This window comes from Eptesicus fuscus, chromosome 12, assembly GCF_027574615.1.
Source record: "Eptesicus fuscus isolate TK198812 chromosome 12, DD_ASM_mEF_20220401, whole genome shotgun sequence".
Taxonomy (NCBI): Eukaryota; Metazoa; Chordata; class Mammalia; order Chiroptera; family Vespertilionidae; genus Eptesicus; species Eptesicus fuscus.
Genome location: NC_072484.1, coordinates 69,188,572 through 69,212,966, shown reverse-complemented (window position 1 = coordinate 69,212,966; position 24,395 = coordinate 69,188,572). Strand labels below are relative to the sequence as shown.

Below are 24,395 nucleotides of genomic sequence, written 5' to 3'. Positions count from 1 at the left end.
TCAGTTTGCAATAATATTTTTAATATTATCTGACTAATGCCCATTTTCTCCATTAGCCCACAAGTCCCATGGGTGCAGGGATGATGTCTACTTTGCTCATTTCTATACCACTGGAACCTAACACAGAGCTTAGTATACAGTAGGTGCTCGATAAATATATGTTAGATGAAGAGGAGTTGTAATTCCAACCCATCTATGTACCAACTGTGAGACTTCAAGCAGCAACTTCTTTCGTCAAGGTTTATTTTAAATGTGGCAATGTAGCCTGGTCAGTGTGGCTCAGTGGTTGAGCACTGACCCATGAACCAGGAGGTCTGGGTTCGATTCCCAGTTAGAGCACATGCCCAGGGTCAATCCCTAGTAGGGGGCGTGCATGAGGCAGCCAATCAATTATTCTCTCTCATCATTTATGTTTCTATCCCTCTCTCCTTCTCCCTTCCTCTCTCTAAATTAATAAAAAATAAAACATATTTTAAATGTGGCAATGCCTATATGTATCTCCTAGCATCCAGTGGGCGCTTAATAACACATTACAGTCCTCCACCCCCTTTTTCTCCTCTACTCCTCCCTCCCACCTCCTGCCACACCCATTCTGTGGAGTCATAAAACCTAACCCAGATTGGACTCTCACCTCCCCATTCCCTCCTGGCCAGTCCTTTCTCTCAAGTTGGGGGTGGGGGAGCTGGTATCCCCTACTTCTGGCATCAGGTGTCCCCAACCCCAGAGTGCAGGACTGGGGCCCAAGTGGACCCCGGATCTCGCCAGGTTATCATTGCCATGGCAACAGTGACAGTCCCCAGCCACAGGTTCCCTAAGTGACTGGTTACTCTTTAACATATCCACCCACATTGGGTGATTAGAAGAATCAATAAGATAACCGGGCGGTGGCAGCTGGCTGCACTCCTGCCTTCCTGGTGGACTGGCTCTCACTGCTGCTGTGTGTGGGGCCCCAGCTCCTCCATGCCCCCAGGTCTCCGACTGGGTGGGCTCGGCCATGGTCAGTGTGAACACGCCCCTTGGGGCTCCAGTGGAGAGTCCTTATGGTGAGTGGGGCCAGCGGTTGGAACTGGGGGAGGATTGAATCGGGTGGGATCATGGTTAAGTTTGGGAAACCATGGGATGCCCCCTATGTGTTTCTGAGGGGACCTAAGACCCTCTGAGGGCTCCTTTAGAAGGGCTGGAAGCCCGGGGGGGCGGTGGGGGTGGGGAGGAGCATGTGACTCGCTTCACTAAGCTTCCAAACAGGGGCATGGCGGATTTGGTATGGGAAGTGCTAGGAGAGCCTGCAGGAGCCCTAGCACAGTATCTTGGCTCATTTCCGCCCAGAGAAACTGCTTTCCTGGGGATGCATACCAGGGTTCTTCCAAAATTTCACAGTGGGTGGAGCTGGAAGCATCATCCCCACTTTGCCTGGGGGACAAACTAAAGCCCATGGAGAGCCTTGCTGGGCTTGGTTGTCGAGCTGGGTCATGGTCTAGGTGGGATGGGGCCCAAGTGGGAAGGTGGCCAGCCCCTCTGATGAGGGCCATTAGCTCTGGATAATTCAGCAAGGGTTAGTGGTATAAAGCAATGCACAGTGTGGGGCGTGGGAAAATGAGAAGGATCTCATGCTGGTGTGCAACTTAGATGCAAGGTTAGGGAGATGTGTGACTGATGGTGAAGGATTCGGGCTCTCCTGCTGGGGGTTGACTCCAAAATCAGAAATAACCCAAATGTTGGACAGTAGAGGCTGGGTAAATAAAGCATGATGCATCTTTAAGATGGAATGCTCTCCCATTGTTGGAAAATAAAATGCAGGTCTGTGTGCAGATAGGAAAGGACCTCCAAGTTACATTAAGTGAAAAAATAAGCTGAAGAATTGTGTATAGCATGTTATGTTATATTTCTGATAACAAAATGATATGCGCATATATATACACAGACATTTATATTTGCATAGAAAATTAGTGGAAGTGCACAAAGAGACTGGTAACAGTTCTCACGAAGGAGGGTCAAGAGAATGTCTCTTTGTTTTACTCTTTTTTTTTACATTTTGGATTTTTAAAAATTGGGTGCCTTTTATAAACCAATTTAAATCACACATATGCACAGAGCTTGGCCTCTGGAACCCTGTAGATCTCAATTGTAGTTCTGTGACTTTAGATGATTTATTCAACATTTCTGTGCCTTGGTCACCTTATCTCCAAAGTTGAGATGGAGTAACTTAGGATAACTAAAAGAAAGCAAGGGTGTAAGACCTTGGCACCACACACATGGTAAGGACTCAATAAATAGTATTTAATGTTGTCGTTAGCGGAGGACAGATGGCCTCAAGGAAGCAGGGACTGATCTCCTGACTGGTCCAGGAGATCTTTGATCCACCATAAAGCAGAAGTCTGTGATGCAGTGGCAATAGCAGAAGCTGAAGAATCAAAAAGAGCCTGGGGATCTATCCCACCTTGGGCTAGTCACTTCCCCTCTCTGAATCTATTTCCTCGTCTGTAAAGTGAAGAACAATAGGACCTATCTCACAAAAGGTGGTGCTATTAGAGGAGATTGCATAGTGAAAGGGCTGGGCTTGCCTTAGATGCTTCGTACTAATTTAAAACACAGTCGCAAGTCTTGTTAACCCTGTGGCCAGAGGAAGACTCATTGTGGCTGGTCAGATTCTGGAGGAGAGCTCCAGGCTACAAGCCCAGGCTAGGGGTGAACAGAAGGCCCATAGAGTTCCTCCCAAAGGATAATGTAATAATGATAATATACCTACAGCCTCTCACCATATCGGAGGTCTATCCACTTTGTAGGATGTCCACTCCCATACCTTCATCCTAGCCTCTGTGCAGTGCTAATGACATAACAAGTATTCAACAAACATTGGTTGGATGATTGGATGGATGGATGGATGGATGTTCTGTGTCTGTTACTTTATTTATTCTCATAATAGTTGTCTAGCAACATCTCTGCTTTAACTTACTAGGTGCTTGTCACATACCTCCCCATCAGTTGTGCCAAACAAAAATGTCTCCAGACATTTCCAAATGTGTCCTGGATACATATAACACCACTGTGTTGTCTGGAAACAGGAATAGCTGCTGGGTAGTGTCTGCCATGATTTAGCATACTGTGACTCTTATGTTGTAGTATTTGCTTTGGGTGCCAGGATATAGCCCAGCGCCAAGTTCAGGGCCAATTTTAGCCATTAAGGATAGGATGCTATGCTGTGCATCTGTGTGCCAACCTGACTCCTGGCTTTGTTATATCCTACCCTTGTTTTCCTTTCAATAAGCTTCCCTTGAGTATATATTTTGTCCCTTCGGGAGTTTGTCATTTTTGTAAGCATTTCAAATCTCCTCAAGGGAAAGGTCTGTATTTGTCTATCTCTTCTTGTTATACTCCTGGCAGCCACAGGTCCTGGTCCCATGTAGATTTTGATGGAGTCTATATTACTCAACGAATGAATGAATGAATGAATGAATGGGAAGATGAATGTATGGATGGATAGATGAATGAATGAATGAATGAATGAATGAGTATATGGATGGGTAGATAGGTAGATGGTTTGATAAATGGATGTGATGTGTTGGTGGATGGATGGAATTGAACAGAATGAAATGGAATGGAGGGATAGATTGCTGGATGGATGGATGGATGGATGGATGGATGGATGGATGGATGGATGGGGCCAATGGATTAATGAATAACTGGGAAGATAGATGGGTAGATGGGTGGATGGATTAATGAATAGATGTGATGTGTGGATGGGTGTCTGGTGGGGATGATGGATGGATGGATGGATGGATGGATGGATGGATGGATGGATGGGATGGATGGATGGATAAATGTGTGGATATGATAAGTGGATGAATAAGTAACTGGATAGATGGGTGGATGGATAGATGAGGTGATGGATGGGTGAGTAGATGAAAAGATGGATAGATGGATGAGATGGGTTAGGCTGGGCTGGGATAGCATTACTTGTAAGTACACAGAACAGGACAAGTAAGGAGACAGGGTGATTTAGCCACTGGTCAGCAATCCTCCATCAGGGCACTGTATCTGTTTCTAAGTGCTAGATGAGCCTGGGTACATAGGCCTAGTTCCTTTGATCAATGACATCAGCCTCAAGCCAGATCAGAGGCTGTTGTCAAAGGAGTTTGGTTAAGTGGCCCACCCACTTAAAGCTGTACAATGGTGGACACTTAAGCAATCTGATCCTCAATTCTTCATCTGTCAAATGAACCTTGGTTGTTGTGAGGATTCCATGAGCTAATGAAGGATAAAAGGTAAACTATAAAGTGCTTTGTCTCCCTAAAGGGTTGATGGGCCCAAAGTAGGACAGGACCCCAGATACTAGTGGGCTATGGGATTGTATCAGGTATCAGGCATGCTGCTCCCTCCCCTCATTCCCAAAATATAGTCTCCCCACCCTTTTCCCCTTTCTCCCCTGTCCACATCATCTTACCATCCTACCTCAATTTCAGTTTGATCCCCTATGTACGGTTCAATGGGTCACAAACCTGGCTGCATGTGGGAAACTTTTTAAAACTGACCTATTTGGGGGCTCCACTTCAGACCTGGTGAAACAGAGTTTCGTGGAATGACTTCCAAGAATCGTTAATTTTTCGTTAAGTTCCTTTTATGATTTTGGCTATTGGGTCAGCTGGAGTTTGGAAACCATTGCCTTACTTTGTCTCATTTTATAAAGGGAGGCTATGGAGGCCCAGAGTGCCTCTTGTCTCTACTTGGAAGGCTTTTACATCTATTCATTGTTCACTTGTTCATTTCTTCAATGAACAACTACTGGGGGCTTATGGAATGCGAGGCATTCTGCTAGGCACTGGGGAATGTAGGAGAATAGGACATGGCTTCAGATCTTGCAGAGTGCCCAATGTGGTGGGGCAGACAGACCAGCAGCAATCAAAGACAGTGCCGTGATATGACAAATAGGGCACTATGAGAACACAAAAGGACTTAGGGAAAGGGGAAGGGAAAGGTCAGAGACCTCTGACCCTGAGGTGGTGGATTGATATCTAAGCTGAAACCAGAAGAAGAGAAGGAGGAGGAACAGCAAGTACAGAGGCCCAGTGCCTGGCCATAAACTGCACTGATTTTACTTACATTTGACTGCAACTAATCCAATCCTTATTGAAGTACCTTAGGACTTTTCTGATTCTTTCATGAATGATTTATCTTGTTCCTAAAAAGATTATGAGATGCCTCCTGGCCGGGTAGCTCAGTTGGTTAGAGCATCATTCCAATAGGCTAAGGTTACCGGTTTCATCCCCAGCCAGGGTACATACCAGTACAAGAATCAACGAATGAATGCATAAATGGGTGGAACAAGAAGTGATGTTTCTCTCTCTAAATCAATAATAAAAATAAAGATTATGAGGTGCTTAAGTGCAGGAACTATGCCTTCCATTTTTTTCTGACTCACATGCCTCCAGCATAAGGGTAGGTCCTAGAAGAAGTAATAGTTTGTTTCTATTTGGCCCCCTTTTATGTAACGAGCAGGATGCTGGTTACTTTATATGTTTTTTCCATTTGATCATTGCAATAACCCATCAAGGTGGGAAGTATTATCCCCATTTTATAACCAGGTAAATTGAGATTCAGAGTTGTTAAACAAGTTTCCCTGCATCACACAGCAAATGAGTGATTAAAATCTATTCATACCAAATCTCCATTCTTTTACCTATACTCTTACCTCTTATAGTAGCATCTACAGGGCTATATAATAGCAGCTCAGATTCAGAGTCAGACTGACTAGGATCAAATTGCCATCTACTAGCTGTGTGGCGTTGGATAAATTACTTAATTTATTTGTTGGTTTGTTGTTGTTCATCCTCACCGGGGGATATATTTTTCCATTGTGTTTTTGTGTGTGTGTGTGTGTGTGTGTGTGTGTGTGTGTGTGTGTGTGTGTGTTTTAGAATGGAAGGGAGGGGCGAGAGACACAAAGAGAGAAACATCGATGTGAGAAAGACAAATCCACTGGTTGCCTCCCTTACGTGCCTTAACTGGGGATGGGGATCAAGCCCAAGCCTGCAACCGAGGCACGTGCTCTTGACCGGAATCAAACCTGTGACAGGTGGATGCTCTAACTACTGAGCAAAACTGGCTAAGGTAAATTATTTAATTTCTGTGCCTCAGTTTCTTCATCTGTCTAATGGGCTGATGATAATAACATCCACTTCATAGGGTTGTGAGAATCAAATGAGATTAATATCTGTAAAGTGCTACGTGTCTGGCACATAGAAAGTGTTATGTAAATTCTAACTATTGTTATTATTATTGTTATTATACCTACTGTGCAAAAGGGACTGAACGCTTACTGTGTACGAGGCATTACTTAGCTGTTGTGGAACAAACAGAATGAGGGATATGCAACTGGTTCCAGGATGCAACTGTCTAGCTGGAGAGTCAGGACAAAGCTTAGTTCTAAGCCTCCAGATGCTCTCAGATGTCTGGGGTTTGTTCTCAGTGCCTGGTCCATGATTTGGGACTGTGGGGAGCAAATGGGAGGCATGGAGATGGAGGGAACAGACCTGCACTGGCCACAGACCTGGGAAATGGCTCTGGCCCCAGGCAACTGTCTGTGGCCTCACTCTAGTCCTTCTGCTGGCTCTCCCCTCTTTTGATAAATGGAGGAGCATGTGCCTTACTCAGTGATCATCACACAATATTCATTGGAGGAGTCAGTAAAGATGCTTCAACCATAGAAGCTCCATTTTGACTTTTCAATGAAACATTTAATGAAAGGAACTATGGTTCAAAAATGTTCAGAGAACCAGAGGACTAGACCAATATGTTTCAAATTGCCATCTTGATCCATTAATGGGTCACACAATTTATTGGGTTGCATTAGTTAGAATTATACTAGCTAATGAACAAACACCCAAAAATGTTAAGTTAGAAGTTTGTTTACCTCTGTCACAGAAGTGACCCAGGGATCCCAGAAGTGACCCTGTCCCAGAGTGACATTTATCACTTCTATTCACATTCTATTGGTGAGAACTAGTCACATGGCCTTGGCAAGTGAAGAGGATTCTGGGATATGTGGTCCCTAGCAGGCAGCTGTTTTCCCAGGAATAATTCTAAACTATGGTGGGGTGGGGGACGGACATGAATTTGTTGGTATACAGTTGACCACTTCTGCCATAAGGTCATGTGTGTACACACGCACGCACACACACACACACACACACACACACACACACAGTCAAATATGTATGTGAATATACAATTTTGACAACAAATATTTTAATTAAGAAGTGCATAGAGAGATATATAGTGTTAAAGCAATTGTGGCAGAATCTTACCAATTGGTGAATCTTGGTGTGAATACATGAGTGCTCACTGTACTATTCGTTCATCCTTTAGTAGGTTTGAAATCCTTCAAAGTAAAATGTTGGGGTAAAAGTAATTATTAAAATTTGCTAGACCAATAAATAGTATAAAATAAGTAGAATCAGACTTAATTTAAGCTTAAGAATTTTGAAATGTAACTTTAATATAGGGGCTGGTAAATTTTTCTATAGAAGACCAAATAGTAAATATTTTAGGCTTTGCAGGTCAGATGGGATTTGTGGCAACTACTCAGCTCTGCTCTTGTAGCACAAATGCAGCCATAGGCAATAAATAAATGAATGAGTGTGGCTTGTTCTAATAAAACTTCATTTTTATTTATTTATTAAAGAGGCATATTAGCCAGGCCCCAATAAAACTTTATTTGTAAAAACAGGCAGTGGGCCAGATTTGGCCCAGGGATTATAGTTTGCTGACTTTTGCTTTAAATATCAAATATTATTTTTAAAAAGCCTTTGAAACACATATGTTTGATTTTCGGCAGATATATTATTCCTATAGTGCAGTTCAACAGTATTCATAAGAAATTCCAAATCAGCAGCATCCAAGCTGTTAGAGTCTCAAATCTGTTAATGTGCCCTCACTGTGCTGGACAAAATAATTTTAGCACATTTGCTGTTTACATAATAAACCAGTTTCTTTTATTTTCATTCTTTGCCTTTTCTTTGAATAAAAATGTACTATTTAAAAATATTTTTATTGAAGTATAATGTTCATCAGAAAAGAGCATGAGTTATTAATCAAAAATAGATTCATGAGCCTGGCTGGTGTGGCTCAGTGGTTGAGTGTCAACCTATGAATCAGGAGGTCACGGATCGATTCCCGGTTAGGGCATATGCCCGGGTTGCGAGCTTGATCCCCAGTGTGGGGCGTGCAGGAGACAACCAATCAATGATTCTTTCTCATCATTGATGTTTTTATCTCTCTCTCCTTCTCCCTTCTTTTATGAAATCAATAAAAATGTATTTTAAAAAATAGATTCATGAAATTTCACAAAGATTACCATATTATTTTTAAATGAAATAAAATAGGATAGAAAAAATAGTGCATATCATGTATTGCGAGTAAATTTTGCATATGTAAAACTTTTGTTTCATTTCTGTACATTTATGGATGTGCGCTGGGGGTTGTGACAAGAGTAGACATTTATAGGACACTTACTAGGGCTTTACACATATTAACTCTTTATGTTCACAATGACCTATGAGGTAGGTACTATTATTGTCACTACCATTTTATAGATGAGAAAATGGAGGCATAGAGGTTGAGTCACTCAGTGAAAGTGACATAGCCATTAAGAGATGATGCTGGGATTCCAAGCCAAGCCATTGTACTCCAGAGTCTGTATTTGTTTATTTTTAATCTCCACCCGAAGATATGTTTATTGATTTTTAGAAAGACAGGAGAGGGGTGGGGGGGGGGGCAGAGAGAAACATCTATTGGTTGCCTCCTGTACGTGCCCTGACTGGGATTGAACCCAAAATCTAGATATGTGCCCTGACTCGGAATCGAACCCTCAACCTTTTGGTGTACAGATGATACTCCAACCAACTGAGCCACCCAACCAGGGCGAGTCTGTATTATTTTGACTACCACTTTTATTGTTACTGAATATAAAGTATATAATGTAAATTGTGTTACTTACTGAGGGTCATGATCAAAATGATTTAAAAGCCACTGGACAGAATGTTTTCAAAGCTTCTTTATAGGTCTAAAAATAACGTACTTGTCCTGTGGTGTACCCACCAGGGTACAGGGACCAATTTTAGATTGTACCTGGACAAACCCTTTTAAATCATATTGGATTTATTTTATTGTGTGTTAGAAAGATGTATAACTAGCATATTAAAGCATTAATATAAGTATGCTCTTAAAAACTAAAGTCTTCAAAAGAAAGGAAAATATCAAGTAAATAATTACAGGTAAATAATGTACAGGTAATAGGCAGATATAGTAAAAATCCTAAAGAGGAACATAGGTATCTGGGGCTTTGGGGTCAGACACTGAAGTTGGCATCAGAAGGCCCAGATATGGGTCCTGGCTCATTAACTTTCTGCCTTGGGTTTATTTGATCACTTATATAGTTCCCATTATGGGCCAGGCACTGTTCTAAATACTTTATAAAAATTACCTCCTTTAACCTCACAATGACCATTGAGGTAGGTACTGTCATCATACCCATTTCTCAGAAGTAACAAAGGCTCAGAGAGGTTAAATAACCTACCCCGAACCACACAGCCTATGAGAGGGAGAGCTAGGATTTAAACCCCGTATTGTATTAGTAAGGACAATATTAGCAGATGCAACAAGCCACCCCCAATATAAGATAGAAGAGTTATCTCCTTTACACAGGAACCCCAGTTCCTTTCATCTTGGCTGGAAACTGGGTTTTATTTTAACCACCACACCCCACTGTGATAAGTGGAGTTTTCTTTATCATTCTGGGTACCATGTCCTTCTCTAAAAATGGGGTTAATAATGCCAGTTCTGCTTACCTCTCAGGATAGCTCTGCAAATCAAGGGATGGTTGAAAGAGTCTTCTGCAAACTGCAAATGGTTTCATTGAGTGTAAAGTGTCAGTGTTATTTTTATGTTGACCAACACCTACCTTATAGTGTTATTGTGAAGATTAACCAAGATAACACATGGAAAGACCTTAGTTCATGTACAGATGACATTAGCTGTGAATTATAGTAATGATAGTGGCATAATTATGCCAATGAAAACAATGAATATTGACTTCTCTCCAAATTGGGAAATAGTTTGTAGGATCTTTCCTATCAGCAAATGAACATATTACACCTAAGACTGAAAAATCAAGAAGTAGCAGCATAACCATCATATCTAGAAATACAGAGGAAAACACCAGGGGGGTGGGGGCGGGGGAACCAGCTAACATAGTTGCAAGTAGTTGCCTCTGGGTGGTGAGGATCAGGTTCAGGAAAGAGTGGCCAGCAATTACTGCTATATAGTTTCAGCTTTATGGAACTATTTGATTTGTTTCGATTGTGTACCTATATAGCTTTGATAAAAAAAAAAAACAATTAAAAAGGTAAAGGGAGTAATTAAGTGCTATTTCAAACACTCTCAAGTGTACTTGGAAATAAGAGTCGTGGGACAGAAAGCCACAGAGGGAAAAAGCATATTTAAAGCTGGAGGAGAAATTCAGGATACAATCATGTTTAAAATTCCTGCCCAACATCTCCCAGAAACTTGTGTCACACTGAACAGAAAACTTGAGATCTTCTCCTGACCTAAAAGGCCCCTGGGGAACTAAATCCGTCTGTCTCTCTGTTGGCCTCTCCTGTCTTTCTCCTTTTTCCTCACTCCACTTCAGCCACACTGATCTTTTTACTATCCGTCAATTACACCACATTCCTGCCCCAGGGCCTTTGCACTTGCTATTCCCTCTACCAGGAACACCCTTTCTCCAGATATTCCCATAACTGATTTCTTCCCATAGTTTGGGTCTTAGCTCCAATGTTCCTCACTGAGAGTGGCCTTCCTAAATCTAAGGCTGACCCACCTCCAACCATCAGTATCAACCCTGTCATCCTCTACAGCGCTGGAGTCTCTGCTGCATTCCTTGGTCTGTTTATCATTTGTCTCCTCCACTACAGTGTAAGTTCCATTACAGCAGGGTATCTGGCTGTCTTGCTATATCTTCATCATGCAGAACAGTGCTTGGCACACAGTAGGCACTCCATAAATATTTGTGGAATGAGCAAATACAGATGGGGAGAGCCGAGTCAGTATGCTGAGTGGCTGGACGGACCAGTGGCATGGGGAGGAAGCTACAGCCTCTGCCTGGGCCCTGCCCTGGGTAAACAGGCCTCCCTCTGCCCAGACAGCCTCTGTTTGAGAACTGTCTGCCGCCAGACTGACCAAGCCTGGGCTGCCACACCGCCAAGGCCCCAGGATCCCTGAGACAGGCAGCAGAGGCAGCCATACCTCAGGGAGAGCTTGTGGAGGCGGGGGTGAAAAAGTTATCCAAACAGGCGTGAGGAAGGGCCCGGGAAGTGGTGAGACAGAGAGCAGTTGGCCCTTCCTGGAGAGAGGCCAGAGGAGCTGGAGGGAGGCCCTGGCACACCCAGTGGGCAGCTTCCCAGGCAGGGCCTGGCGGCCAGGCTGGACCTCCAGGATCCAGTTCTGGTCCTGGCTCTGGTCCTGACTGACAGAGGGACATCAGGCACTTGCCACCTCCTGGCCTCAGTTTCTTCCCCTGTAAACCAAGGTACCCTGGGCAATCAGTAGTTTTGTGTACCAGTAGTTTTATTGCTAGCTTTACCCAGTGGCCAGATAAGTTTCTATTGAACGAGTACAAAAACACGCACGCTTTAAAATTAAATACCCATTGCATTTTGAAGTTATTTATTACACGTTCTTACAAGCTAATATCTTTTTAAAGTACGATACTTCGTAAAACACTGTGTAATATGAAGTGAGAATTCTCGTGATCTGTCTGCAATGTGTTAAAAGTAAAAAGGCAATGGCATTCTTTCTTCAAACAAAATCTCACCCGAAGCCAGTTCACAGGAATGAAACAATGGAGGAGGTGGGGAGGGGCGGGAGGAGGGAGTTAAAGGAAGTGTGGAGGTGCAGGATGCTGTCCACCCCATAGCCCCAGGCCCTGTGAAGAGCCTTACCTTGAAAACCACCAGACGCCTTGGCCTCCAGGCTGGTTCTTCAGTGTGGTGAGGTAGTAGGGAATGGAGCCAGAAGGGGCCATCTAGAATCTTGTAATCATACACAGACCTGGGTTCAAGCCCCACAGTGTCATCTTAGGCAATTTACTCCACCTCTCTGAGCCTGGGCTTCCCCTGTCTAAATCTGGCATCATCATAAACAGCGTCTCCTTCATGGTGTCATATATTCAGTACAGAACTGGCACCTAGTAAATTCTCAATAAGAATAGAGAAAAATCGATGTTGGTTATTAGCAGACATAGCAGAAATTACCTCAAGAGCTAGTTCTTTGTCTTTGCTGTGAAGTTGGGAAATATTTAACAACTCTGAATCTCAGTTTCCTCCTCTGTAAAACATCTTCAAGGTTGTGTGTGTGTGTGTGTGTGTGTGTGTGTTGTTGTTTTTTAAAGAATAGTTTGTTGATTTTTGGAGAGGAAGGGAGAGGGAGAGAGAGAGAGAAACATCAATCAGCTGCTTCCTGCATGATCCCTGGTAGATGAAGCCTGCAACCCTGGCTGGTCCCTTTGACCGGGAATTGGACTGGTAACCTCCTGGTGCACAGGACAATACTCAACCAACTGAGTCACACGGGCCAGGGCATGGTCAAGGTTTTGAAGAAGACCAGAGGTTGAGATCTGGCCCACCCAGTTGTTTTTTTAATAAAATGTGAATTGACTAATAACTTTTAGAAATCCCAACTGCCAGCTTCTTTCCAAAAATTGGAAGTTCTAGCAACACTGATTCCCCACACCCATGAGGGAGGCAAACGTGCACCGGAGCTAACTGAGACCCGGTGTACTTTCTCTGATTTGCCATAGGCACCACCCTTCCTGGTATTCTTGCACTGAAGTTACACTAATGAACAGAACGTTGTGTTTGCTATGCTGCTTATTTTTATAGGGAAGTATGAAATGTGCTTATATGCCATCCACTTATTTCTGTTACCTACCTGGGCACGGAGGGCACTTGAGTGTGGAACCCCTGATTGCTAAGACCAAGGGAAGCTCATTATTTGTGAGAGCAATCTATTTCATAGATTTATTTTTCAACGTGACTACTAGAACATTTAAAATTACATATGTGGCTCATATTATATTTCTGTTAGACAGTGCTGCCCTAGCCCCTCAGATTCTATAGCAGTAACCAAGTTCATTGCTAACGCATCCTGCCTCCATTTCCTATTCTCAACAGACCAGTGCTAGCCAGACTTCTTGGGCTGGTGTCCCTGGCTGGGTTTTTCTCCACCCCACATTTATCTCTTATGTCCCCGCCCCGGCTGCCTGCCTGTCTGTCAGGAGGACCCAGGCTTCAGAACTCCAGGCCTGTCTTCTAGAATCTCCACTTAGGAAATCTCACCTCCCAGCCCCCATCTTGCAGCCATTGTGTTTCCTTTATCTGACATTCATGTAAGACAATAGTCTATGTGAAACTTAGATACATACCATTCTTCTGTCCACAGCCTGCTGGATTTACCCCAAATCCAGTGATTTGAGGGGTGGAGTTGGGGTGGGGAGAGGCTTATTTTCCCCCCTTCTCCAGGGCAAGTCATAGTTTTTCCAGAGATAAGGTGGACCGAGTTTGGGGGAGGGACACATCCTTCTGTAGTAATGGTGCTGACTGTTTTTGGAGGAGATCATGTCCACAGCGTCTCTGGGGAGAGGAGAACATCCTGCAGGACTTAGGGAACCGGGAGGGAAAGGAATGGCTCCAGTGATGAGGACCCTTCAAATGGGGAGGCCGTATATGGTAGTGGCTGAGCACGTGTGTTGTCGAGTCAGGAAGACTTGGGTTAGAGTCATGCAAGCTGTCTGACCTTGGCCAGGACACTTAACCTCTCTGACCCTCAGTCTCCTCTTCTGTAAAACAAGGATAAGAATAGACCTATCCTAGCACAGTGCTTTGTACATAATGCTCCATAAATGCTGCTCTCATCATACCTTTGGAGAAAGGGCCACAGTGGCGTGTAAATTGAATTCTTTTTTATTTTGCTTCTGTGCATTTTTTGCAATCCTTCTACCATGAACCTACTTTTACTTAAATAATAGAGTTGAGAGAGGAAGAATAAGTGGAAGTCATCCTAACTCTGGGCTCCAACGAGGGTTTTAGAGCAGGAAACAGGTAAGAGATCTTAGCGTCTAAACGTCACTCACCCATCTAATATCTTAGTAAATTAAGGCCCCAAGAGGAAAGGTGATTTGGCCAAAGTCATATAGCAAGTTACTGGCAGAGGCCAAACTAGAATGGTGACTGTGAGAATTGGAAGGGAACTTGGAGGTCACTAGGTCAGCCTTTCCCAAGGTGAGGCCACTCACACAAGAATTCTACTCTTAGACGTTTGAAAAATGCTGGATTAGAGAAAGCTGTACAAATTTCATTCCCAGAGAACTTCTCAGAGCCTTGACACAGGACACTTACTTGGGCACTTCAAGAGAGGCCTCCAGTGTGCCCACATTAGTTCATCACAGAGACCTTTGAGAAACTAAAACCCATTTAAGCTCTCCCTGCCCCAAACAGAGAAATGCTAGACTTAGGTACATTGTTCAATTTTTTATTTGTTTTTATTTTTTGTTAATCCTCACCTGAGGATATTTTTTCCATTGATTTTTAGAGTGGAAGGGAGGGAGGGATGGAGAGAGAGAGAGAGAGAGAGAGAGAGAGAGAGGTGAGAGATACATTAATTGGTTGTCTCCAGCCAGAGCTAGATATTAAAAAAAACTTTATATGTTAAATAGTATGATTTTACAAATCATAGTATCAAATTGTCTATTACTGGTATATAGAGAGTGAATTTTCTCTTTTTTTTTCCAAAGTAAAAAATATTAACAAACATACAGAAAAGTATAGAGAATAATATTATGAACACCGACGTACCCATCTCTCAGTTTTGTCAAATGCTACTGCATGACCATATTTTCATTGGGTTCATATTGTGTTTTAATGAGAAATGAAACATTACATTTAGAGTTGAAGGCCCTGTGCCCTCCCTCATCCCGTCGCCCTGCTATCCTTCTGAGGTGACCACTGTCAGCATTTGGTGTTTATCACTTCCAGACATGTTCCCATACTTTTACTATACATGGCTGCATAAGCAATATGTAATATTATTTTGCATATCTGGAAAATTTATTCAAATGGTATGTTGTACTTGTCCTTCAGCAACTTCCTTATATTCACTCATATAATAGATATTTGGATCTTCCCATATTAATACAATGTGTACAAGTACCCAAGTATCTTTGTTTTTAACAGTGGAGCTTGTTGCCAGTTTAAACAGTGCTACGAAGAATGTTCTCATACTTGAGAGTTTCTCTAGGATGAGGTGCAGGAGGTGAATTTCTGGACCTCAAGCATTGGGCTTCTTTTTTTTTTTTTTAATATATTTTATTGATTTTTTACAGAGAGGAAGAGAGAGTTAGAAACATCGATCAGCTGCCTCTTGCACACCCCCTACTGGGGATGTGCCCGCAACCAAGGTACATGCCCTTGACTGGAATCGAACCTGGGACCCTTGAGTCTGCAGGCCGACGCTCTATCCACTGAGCCAAACCGGTTTCGGCAAGCATTGGGCTTCTTTACTTGGATGAGATATTGGTAAATTGCTCACTACTGACACTTCAGTTGGGAGAGGCTGTTGGGTATTTGTGTTTCCTCTGTGAGTCTGCTTGCTCATATCCTTTGCCCATTTTCCTACTGCATTGTTTACTTTTTTTTTTTTAAAGATCAATTTGAAGGAGTTATTTATTCTTGATACAAATCCTTTTTCAGTTATATTTTTGGAAATACTTTAGATCAGTCTGTGGCCTTTTCCACTCTCTTAAGAGAATGTTTTGTTGTATAGAAGTTTACAACTGTAATGTAGTTATTTGGGCAAAATGACAAATAAGATCATTACATTTAATAATCATTTCCATTATGGTTTGTACTTTTTGTATCTTGCCTATAAAATTTTGTAGGGCCTGAGATAATAAAGATATTATGCTAAATATTTTCTATAAATTTTATTTTTATTTTTCATATTTAGATCTTTATTCCATAGGAATTGATTTTTGTGTATGGTATGAAATAGAGATGCCCTTATATTTTTTTCATATGGATAAACAATTGGCCCAGCACCATTTATTAAGTATGATATTCTTTCTTTTTGTGTTTTGTTTTGTTCTTATTTTATTTTTATTTTTTCTTGACATCTTTTCTTGACTGATAGGCAATGCCATTGCCTTTGTACATTTTCAAATATACGTAGATCTGTTTCTAGATTTTCTATATTGTCCCACTTATCTATCTCTAGTAGCCACATTTAGAAAGAACTTAAAAAAATTTTTTTTGGTATTTTATACCAAAATAAAAGGCTTAATTTTTAAAAAGCCCAAAAAAGAAACTGTTAAAATTATTAATATACTAGGGGCCCAGTGCATGAATTTGTGCACCTTGAAAGGAACTGTGTGCCGTGAGGCTGCGGTGGGCACAGGGGCGGGTCTTGGCCCATCCTCCGCGCCCCTGCCTGCCCCCTCCCACTGCAGCCCCTGGTCCCCTGACTGCCTGGGCTGACAGCACCAGCCCCTCTCTTACCCACTGACGGCACAGAGTGATTGGGGCCAGTGCCAGCAGTGAGTATGGGGTGTGAGCAGCAGTTGCTGCCCTAATTGCCCCTCAGGATCAGGGGAAGGTGGAGAAGCCCTCAGGCAATCAGGGCCCGCAGCCACCACTCGCACCTGCTGACAGTGCCAAGTGATTGGGGCTGGCACCGGGCACAGGCAGCGGGTGCGAGCAGGGCTGGCACCAGCAGCAGGTGCGAGCACCTGGCGGGACTGTGGCACGCAGGAGCAAAGAATTTTCAGTAACCACCAGAGGCTCGCCCCGATGACAGCGGCTAGCGCCCTGCCTTGGTCTGGCACCCCTGCTCACCTGCTCCACCATCCTGCCACAGCCGATGCACATCATGTTCTGTGCTCTGCTGCCTGCTGCCAACGCCCGCCATGTTCCATGTGCACCCCCTGCTGGTCAGTACCGGTTGTTCATAGCGACCGGTTGTTCAGATGTTCCACTATTCAGTCTATTAGCATATTAGGGTTTTATATAGAGAGATTGTATTTAACCCACTATATCTAAAATATTATCATTTCAACATCTGCTCAATAAAAACAATTAGAGATATTTTTCTTTTTTTTATAGTAGGCCTTTATAATACGATGTGCGTTTTGCACTGTTAGCACATCTCAATTTGAAGTAGCCACAAATCAAATGTTCGATGGCCACTGCACTGTCCAGTAGTTACCATATTGCAGTTATAGCTTCATATATTGTAGAGCATGTCCTCCTCACAGTTGTTCTTTAACATCATCATGGCCATTCTCTCTGCTTATTCACATACATTTTAGGATGAGGTTGAACAGAGGAGAACCAGGGTTAGAGACCAATGGCATATTTGTCTCCTCCACTGTATTTCAATAAAGTCATCTACCCTTGTCATTTGCCAACTGGCTTTGTCTGCTTGAGTTTTTAACTGGAATATCATTGAATTTATTGATCAATTTGGAAAGAATTGACATCTCTACATAGTGAATCCTTCTGCTATGAAAATAATACATTTATATAGGTCTGCTTTTATGTTTTTCAATGAAGTTTGGTAATCTTAATACATAAAGGTCTTTTGTTAGGTTAATTCCCAGATAAGTTATAATTCTTATTGCTGGCATGGTTTTTTAATTGCATCTTCTCATTTGTTAATGTTAGTGGATACAAATCAAATGCTTTTAACACGTTAAGTGCCAAGCCTGTTTTGTCTTCCTTTTTGTTTAGCCCGCGATATCCAATTTCACCGATATGCTGGCGGCACCAGTGACTGACCAGTCCGGATGGAAAGTATAGTGACAGTCACCGGTGACTGACATGGCGCTTAACGTGTTAATATATTGAAAATGTACTCAACAACTTGGCTAAATTATCTTATTAGATCTGTTTTTATTTTCTTGTCTTATTGCATTGAGAGGGCCTCCAGTCAAATGTCAAATAGAAGCAGTAATAATGGGTTTAGTTTGTCTGTGAGTAGCTGAGACACAAAAATAGCAAGAGCTTACGACAGAAGATTATTCCTCAGTTATGTAAAAGTCCAGCGTGGCCAGACTAAGGCTGGTGTGGCTGCTCTTCCTCATAGCAGTCCTCAGGAACCCAGGCTCCTTCCAGCTACTGCTTTTTCAACCCCATGAGGTTTTCATCCTTGTGGTCTAATATCGCTGCCAGAGCTCTAGACATCCACCCATGTTACAGGCAGAAAGATGAGCAAGGGACAAAGAAGAAAAGGGAGCAAAAGTCCATGTTCCAGCTGTCTTTTAAGAAAAATTCCTGGAAACTGCCAAACTATATTTCTGATTATATTTGACTAGAGGCCCAGTGCACGAAATTCGTGCACGGAGGGGGGTTGTCCCTCAGCCCAGCCTATACCCTCTCCAATCTGGGACCCCTCAAGGGATGTCCGACTGCCCGTTTAGGCCCAATCCCAGGATCGGGCCTAAACGGGCAGTCGGACATCCCTCTCACGATCCAGGACTGCTGGCTCCCAACTGCTTGCCGGCCTGCCTTCCTGATTGCCCCTAACCGCTTCTGCCTGCCAGCCTGATCACCCCCTAACCACTCTGCTGCCAGCCTGTTTGCCCCCAACTTCCCTCCTCTGCCAGCCTGGTCACCCCTAACTGCCCTCTCCTGCAGGGTTGATCACCTCCAACTGCCCTCCCTTGCAGGCCTGGTCCCTCTCAACTGCCCTCCCTTGCAGGCTGGGTGCCTCCCAACTGCCCTCCCCTGCTGGCCATCTTGTGGTGGCCATCTTGTGTCCACATGGGGGCAGGATCTTTGACCACATGGGGGCAGCTATATTGTATGTTGCAGTGATGATCAATCTGCATAGTACTCTTATTAGATAGGATAGAGGTCTGGTACAGGGGTGGGGGCCAGCTAGTTTGCCCTGAAGGATGTCCCTGATCAGGGTGGGGTTCCCTTGGGGCGTGGGGCGGCCTGAGCGAGGGGCCTGTGGTGGTTTGCAGGCTGGCCACGCCCCCTGGCAATGCAAGTGGAGGCCCTAGTATCTGGAATTTATTTTCCTTCTACAATTGAAACTTTGTAGCCTGGAGCAGAGCCAAGCCTGGGGCTCCCTCCGATGCCCAAAGCCATTTGTGTTGGGGTTATAATTGAAACTTTGTTGCCTTAAGCGGGTGGGCCCGGCCAGGGTGTGTGGAAAGCTTTGCTTCCCCTGTTGCCGGCGGTAACCCTGGCCTGCTCTCTCAAGCTCCATTCTGCCGCCATTTGTTTGAATTTGTTTACCTTCTATAATTGAAACTTTGTAGCTTGAGTGGAGGCTTAGGCCTGCAACGGCCTGCAGAAAGCTTGGCTTCCTCTGTTACCTAGGAAACCTTGCTCTCTGTGGCTGTAGCCATCTTGGTTTGGGTTAATTTGCATACTCGCTCTGAATGGATGGTGGGCGTGGCTTTGTGGGCGTGGCTTGTGGGTGTGTTGGAGGTATGGTCAATTTGCATGTTTGTCTATTATTAAATAGGATTATATTTTAATAGAGGCCCGGTGCACGAATTCGTGCATGGGTGGGGTCTCTCAGCCTGGCTGGTGATGGGGACCGATCAGGGTTGGCCGGCCAGTGCGGGGGAGGGACCATGGGAGGTTGGCTGTGGGAGCGCACTAACCACCAGGGGGCAGCTCCTGCGTTGAGCGTCTGCCCCCTGGTGGTCAGTGTGCATCATAGCTAACGGCCGGTCATCTGGTCGTAATAGTCCGTCACTTAGGCTTTTATATATATATATAGATTGGCCAAAACATATTCTCATGCCTGGTCTCACTTAACTTCAAAGGAAGGCTTGAGATAAATCTTTTTTTTAAATTTAATAAATCTTTATTGTTCAGATTATTATAATTGTTCCTCTTTTTCCCCCCATAGCTCCCCTCCACCTTGTTCCCACCCCACCCTCTGCCCTTACCCCCCCGCACTGTCCTCATCCATAGGTATACACTTTTTGTCCAGTCTCTTCCTGCACCCCCTACACCCCTTTCTCCCTGAGAATTGTCAGTCCACTCCCTTCTATGCCTCTGATTCTATTATTTCACGAGTTTATTCTGTTCATCAGATTTTTTTATTCACTTGATTTTTAGATTCACTTGTTGATAGATATGTATTTGTTGTTCATAATTTTTATCTTTACCTTTTTCTTCTTCTTCCTCTTCTTAAAGAATACCTTTCAGCATTTCATATAATATGGGTTTGGTGGTGATGAACTCCTTTAGTTTTTTCTTATCTGTGAAGTTCTTTATCTGACCTTCAATTCTGAATAATAGCTTTGCTGGGTAGAGTAATCTTGGTTGTAGGTTCTTTCTATTCATCACTTTGAATATTTCTTGCCATTCCCATTTGGCCTGCATAGTTTCTGTTGAGAAATCAGCTGACAGTCATATGGGTACTCCCTTGTAGGTAACTAACTGTTTTTCTCTTGCTGCTTTTAATATTCTCTCTTTGTCTTTTGCTCTTGGCATTTTAATTATGATGTGTCTTGGTGTGGTCCTCTTTGGATTCCTTTTGTTTGGGGTTCTGTGTGCTTCCTGGACTTGTAAGTCTATTTCTTTCACCAGGTGGGGGAAGTTTTCGGTCATTATTTCTTCAAATAGGTTTTCAGTATCTTGCTCTCTCTCTTCTTCTGGCACCCCCATAATTCTGATGTTGGTACGCTTGAAGTTGTCCCATAGGCTCCTTACACCATCTTCATATTTTTTTTTTTTTTCTTTTTGCTTTTCCTGTTGAGTGTTTTTTGCTTCTTTGGATTTCAAATCTTTGACTTGATTCTTGCGATCCTCTAGTCTGCTGTTGGATCTCTGTATAATATTTTTTATTTCAGTCAGTGTATGCTTAATTTCTAGTTGGTCCTTTTTCATATCCTCGAGGGTCTTGCTAAATTTATCGGCCTTTCCTAGAAAATTCTTGAAAAACCTTATAACAGTGGTTTTGAACTCTATATCCCGTCATTTGTTTTCCTCCATTTCTTTAGTTTGTGATCTGTTTCTTTGTCTATGCATTTTGGCTCCTTCCCTGAGTTGATAGAGTGGCTTTGTGTGTTAGGTGTCTTATAGGGCCCAGTGGCTCAGCCTCCCCAGTTACCTGAGGTGGAGACTCTTGGTGCACCCCTTTGTGGGCTGTGTGCACAGTCTTGTTGTAGTTAAGCATTCAAGATAAGTCTTTTTAGAGGCATCCATATAGAGAAATGGAGATTTTAGTACAAGGAAGACAGGAAGCTAGATAATTTAGAACAACTGATGGCTTCTGTCACAGTGAGAAACCTTATTCTTGAATCTAGAGGGATATTTTAAGCTTTAGGTTTTTGGTAGGTAATATTATTGAGTTTTTTAAAGTTTCTTCTAAGTAAGCTAGAATTTTTGTTTGTTTTAAAATCATAATGCTGAGTGGTTGTAACTGCTTTTTCTGTATCTACTGAGATAATCCCTTTTTTTCTCCTTCAGTTCATCTACTAATAGATTTTCTAATATTAAACCATTTTTTGCATTCCTGGATTAAACCAAACTTGACCATGATGCATTATAAATATTTTATGCATTACTAAAATTTTAAAATTTTTAAATAAGATATGGTTAGCCATTTCAAGGGTACAATTCAGAGGCTTTAAATACTTTCATTGTTATACAACCATCACCACCATCCTTCTCTTGAATTTTTAAAATCTTCCCATACTGAGTCTCTGTCTTCAGTAGAAATTACCTCTCCATTTCTCCCTACATCCAGCCCCTGGCAACCACCATTTTACTTTCTGTCTCTATGAATTAGGCTACTCTGTGTACATTATGTAAGTGGAATCATAAAATATTCGCCTTTTTGTGACTAGTCTATTTCACTTAGCAAAAAATTCTCAAGGTTCATCTATGTTGTAGCAATTATCAGAACTTCCTTTTTTTTTTAAGGCTGAATAATATTCCATTGTATATTTATACCACATTTTGTTTTTCTGATTATCTGTCAATTGACACTTGGCTTGCTTCTAACTTTTGGCTCTTGTGAATAATGTTGCTATGAAAGAAATGTAAAAAATATGTATTCCAGACCCTGCTTTCAATTCTTTTGGATATACTAGTTATGTGTATAGTAAATACATTAATTATATTTTTAAGGAACTGACCGACTATTTTCCATTTTAATTCTCACCACAGTGCAAATCAGTTTCAATTTCTCAACATCCTTGCCAACACTTGTTTTTTTCTTTTTTAAAAAAATATTCTTCTTAATGAGTGGGATGTGGTATCTCAGTGTGGTTTTGACTTGCATTTCTTAGTGATTAGTGACATTGAGCATCTTTTTATGTCCGTCCTAGTCATTTGTATATTTTCCTTGAAGAAATCTCTGTTCAAACCCTTTGCTGAATTTAAAATTGGGTTGTTTATTTTTTGTTGTTTGTGAGTTATAGGAGCTTTTATATATTCTGGATATTAACCCCTTATCACATATATGATTTGCAAATATTTTCTCTCATTCCATGGTTGTCCTTTCACTCTGTTGATAATATACTTTGGTGCACAAAAGTTTTAAATTTATATGTACTTCAGTGTACCTATTTTTTTTTCTTTTGTTGATTGTGCTTTTGGTGTCATATCCAAGAAATTATTCCAAATCAAATGTCATGAATATTTCCCCCTATGTTTTCTTCTAAGAATTTTATAGATTTAGCTCTTATGTTTAGGTCTTTATTCCATTTTGCATTAATTTTTGTATATGGTATAAACTAAGAGTCCAACATCATTCTTTTGCCTGCGGATAAGCCAGTTTTTCCAACATGAATTTGGTTCTGATCGTATTTTATTTAAGACTTTTGCACCTTGCCCTAGCCGACTTGGCTCAGTGGATGGAGCGTCAGCCTGCGGACTGAAGGGTCCCAGGTTCGATTCTGGCCAAGGGCACATGCCTGGGTTGTGGGCTCAATCCCCAGTGGGGGGTGTGCAAGAGGCAAGCTGATCGACGATTCTGATTCTCTCTCATCATTTATGTTTCTATCTCTCTCTCCTTCTCCCTTCCTCTCTGAAATCAATAAAGAAATATATTAAAAAAAAAAAAAAGACTTTTGCACCTGGGAGATACTACTTTGATTCAACCTCTGGTCCTTTGCTGGAATCTTGTCACCATCGGCCCTGACATTTAGCTTGGGATTGATACTGCCAATGACAGGATGTTCACTACTTAATAAAGCAGCTTTTCCCCTGGTAAGAACCATTGGATCTGGTAGAAAAATTGTCTCCATTTTGAGTACAAACCTTGTACATCCATTTGTTGGTCCTGGATTGTCTCCTGGGGCTGTAAGAATAGGTCAGCACTCTTTTAAAGGAAAGTACTTTGAATTCAGTAAATAACACAACTACATGGTGGGCAACTGCATGCCGGGTTTCTAAGGTTCATCACATTTACTCCACAACGCAATCTATAAAGAGGTCCTGTTATTAATTCCTATTTTGCAGATGAAGCAAATAAGGCTTGAGGGGTTATAATTTTCACAAGGTCAAACAGTTATGTAAATGGTACCACTGAAGTTTCAAAGGCAGTGGCCTTGACCACTCTACACACTGCCCCGCTCCTCTTCCCCAATAGACAGCTCAGAACTCTTTTGGATCTTCAATTATTCTCACCCTGTCCCATCCGAGGAAGATTTTAAGTGTTCCGATTAAAGTTGATATCAAGCACAGTTGTTCTTGTTTGGTGCTTTAAGGGTAGAGAACAGAGGGCTCCTTAGCTCCTTTGACCTGAGCACCACGTCCCACTAGTGGCACATGTGATCGGGTTAGCAGTTTGGGCAGCTGCCACCAAAGAAAACTTCTAAAACTTCGTCATGTCTCCTGCTGCTAAAGCAACTCTCCCCATCCCCAGGTGATTTATTTCTAATCAATGTGAAGGACTTTTCTTTCCTCTTCACTGAGTTCAAACATTTCTCCAAATCCATCTGGATCTTGATCCTGCCATTATTTTATAGCTGACATCTGTATAATATTCACTATGTGCCAGCACAGAACTTTCTGTATATTAACACGAATAATCCTCACAACCTAATGACATCCACACCATCATCCCTGTTTTGCAAAGTAACAGAGCAGTTAAGTAACTCACCCAAGGTCACACAGCTTGTCCATGGCAGAGCCAGAATTCAAGCCCAGAAAGTCAGGTTCCAGAAGTTGTGCTCTGACCTCTCTACTGTGTTGCCGCCAAACATCTGACAATCTCAGACACTTTTCTGGAGCCCAAAAGATGGACACACACTTAGGGACCTCCTTTTTTTTTTTTTAAACAAAGAGAGAACAGATCAAGGACCCAGAGGCTTTGAA

General features: G+C 42.5%; 1 protein-coding gene across 2 annotated transcripts in view; it reads left to right on the top strand.

Annotated features, from left to right (window-relative positions):
* Window positions 1–959: 959 nt before the first annotated feature.
* HNF4A (hepatocyte nuclear factor 4 alpha) overlaps window positions 960–24,395 on the top strand; it is a 61,261-nt gene continuing 37,825 nt past the window's right edge. For both annotated transcript variants that reach the window (XM_054723827.1, XM_054723826.1), the window contains exon 1: window positions 960–1,043. In XM_054723827.1, coding sequence (XP_054579802.1) covers window positions 995–1,043 — 49 coding nt within the window. In that variant the 5' untranslated portion in view covers window positions 960–994. The remainder of the gene's footprint in view (window positions 1,044–24,395) is intronic.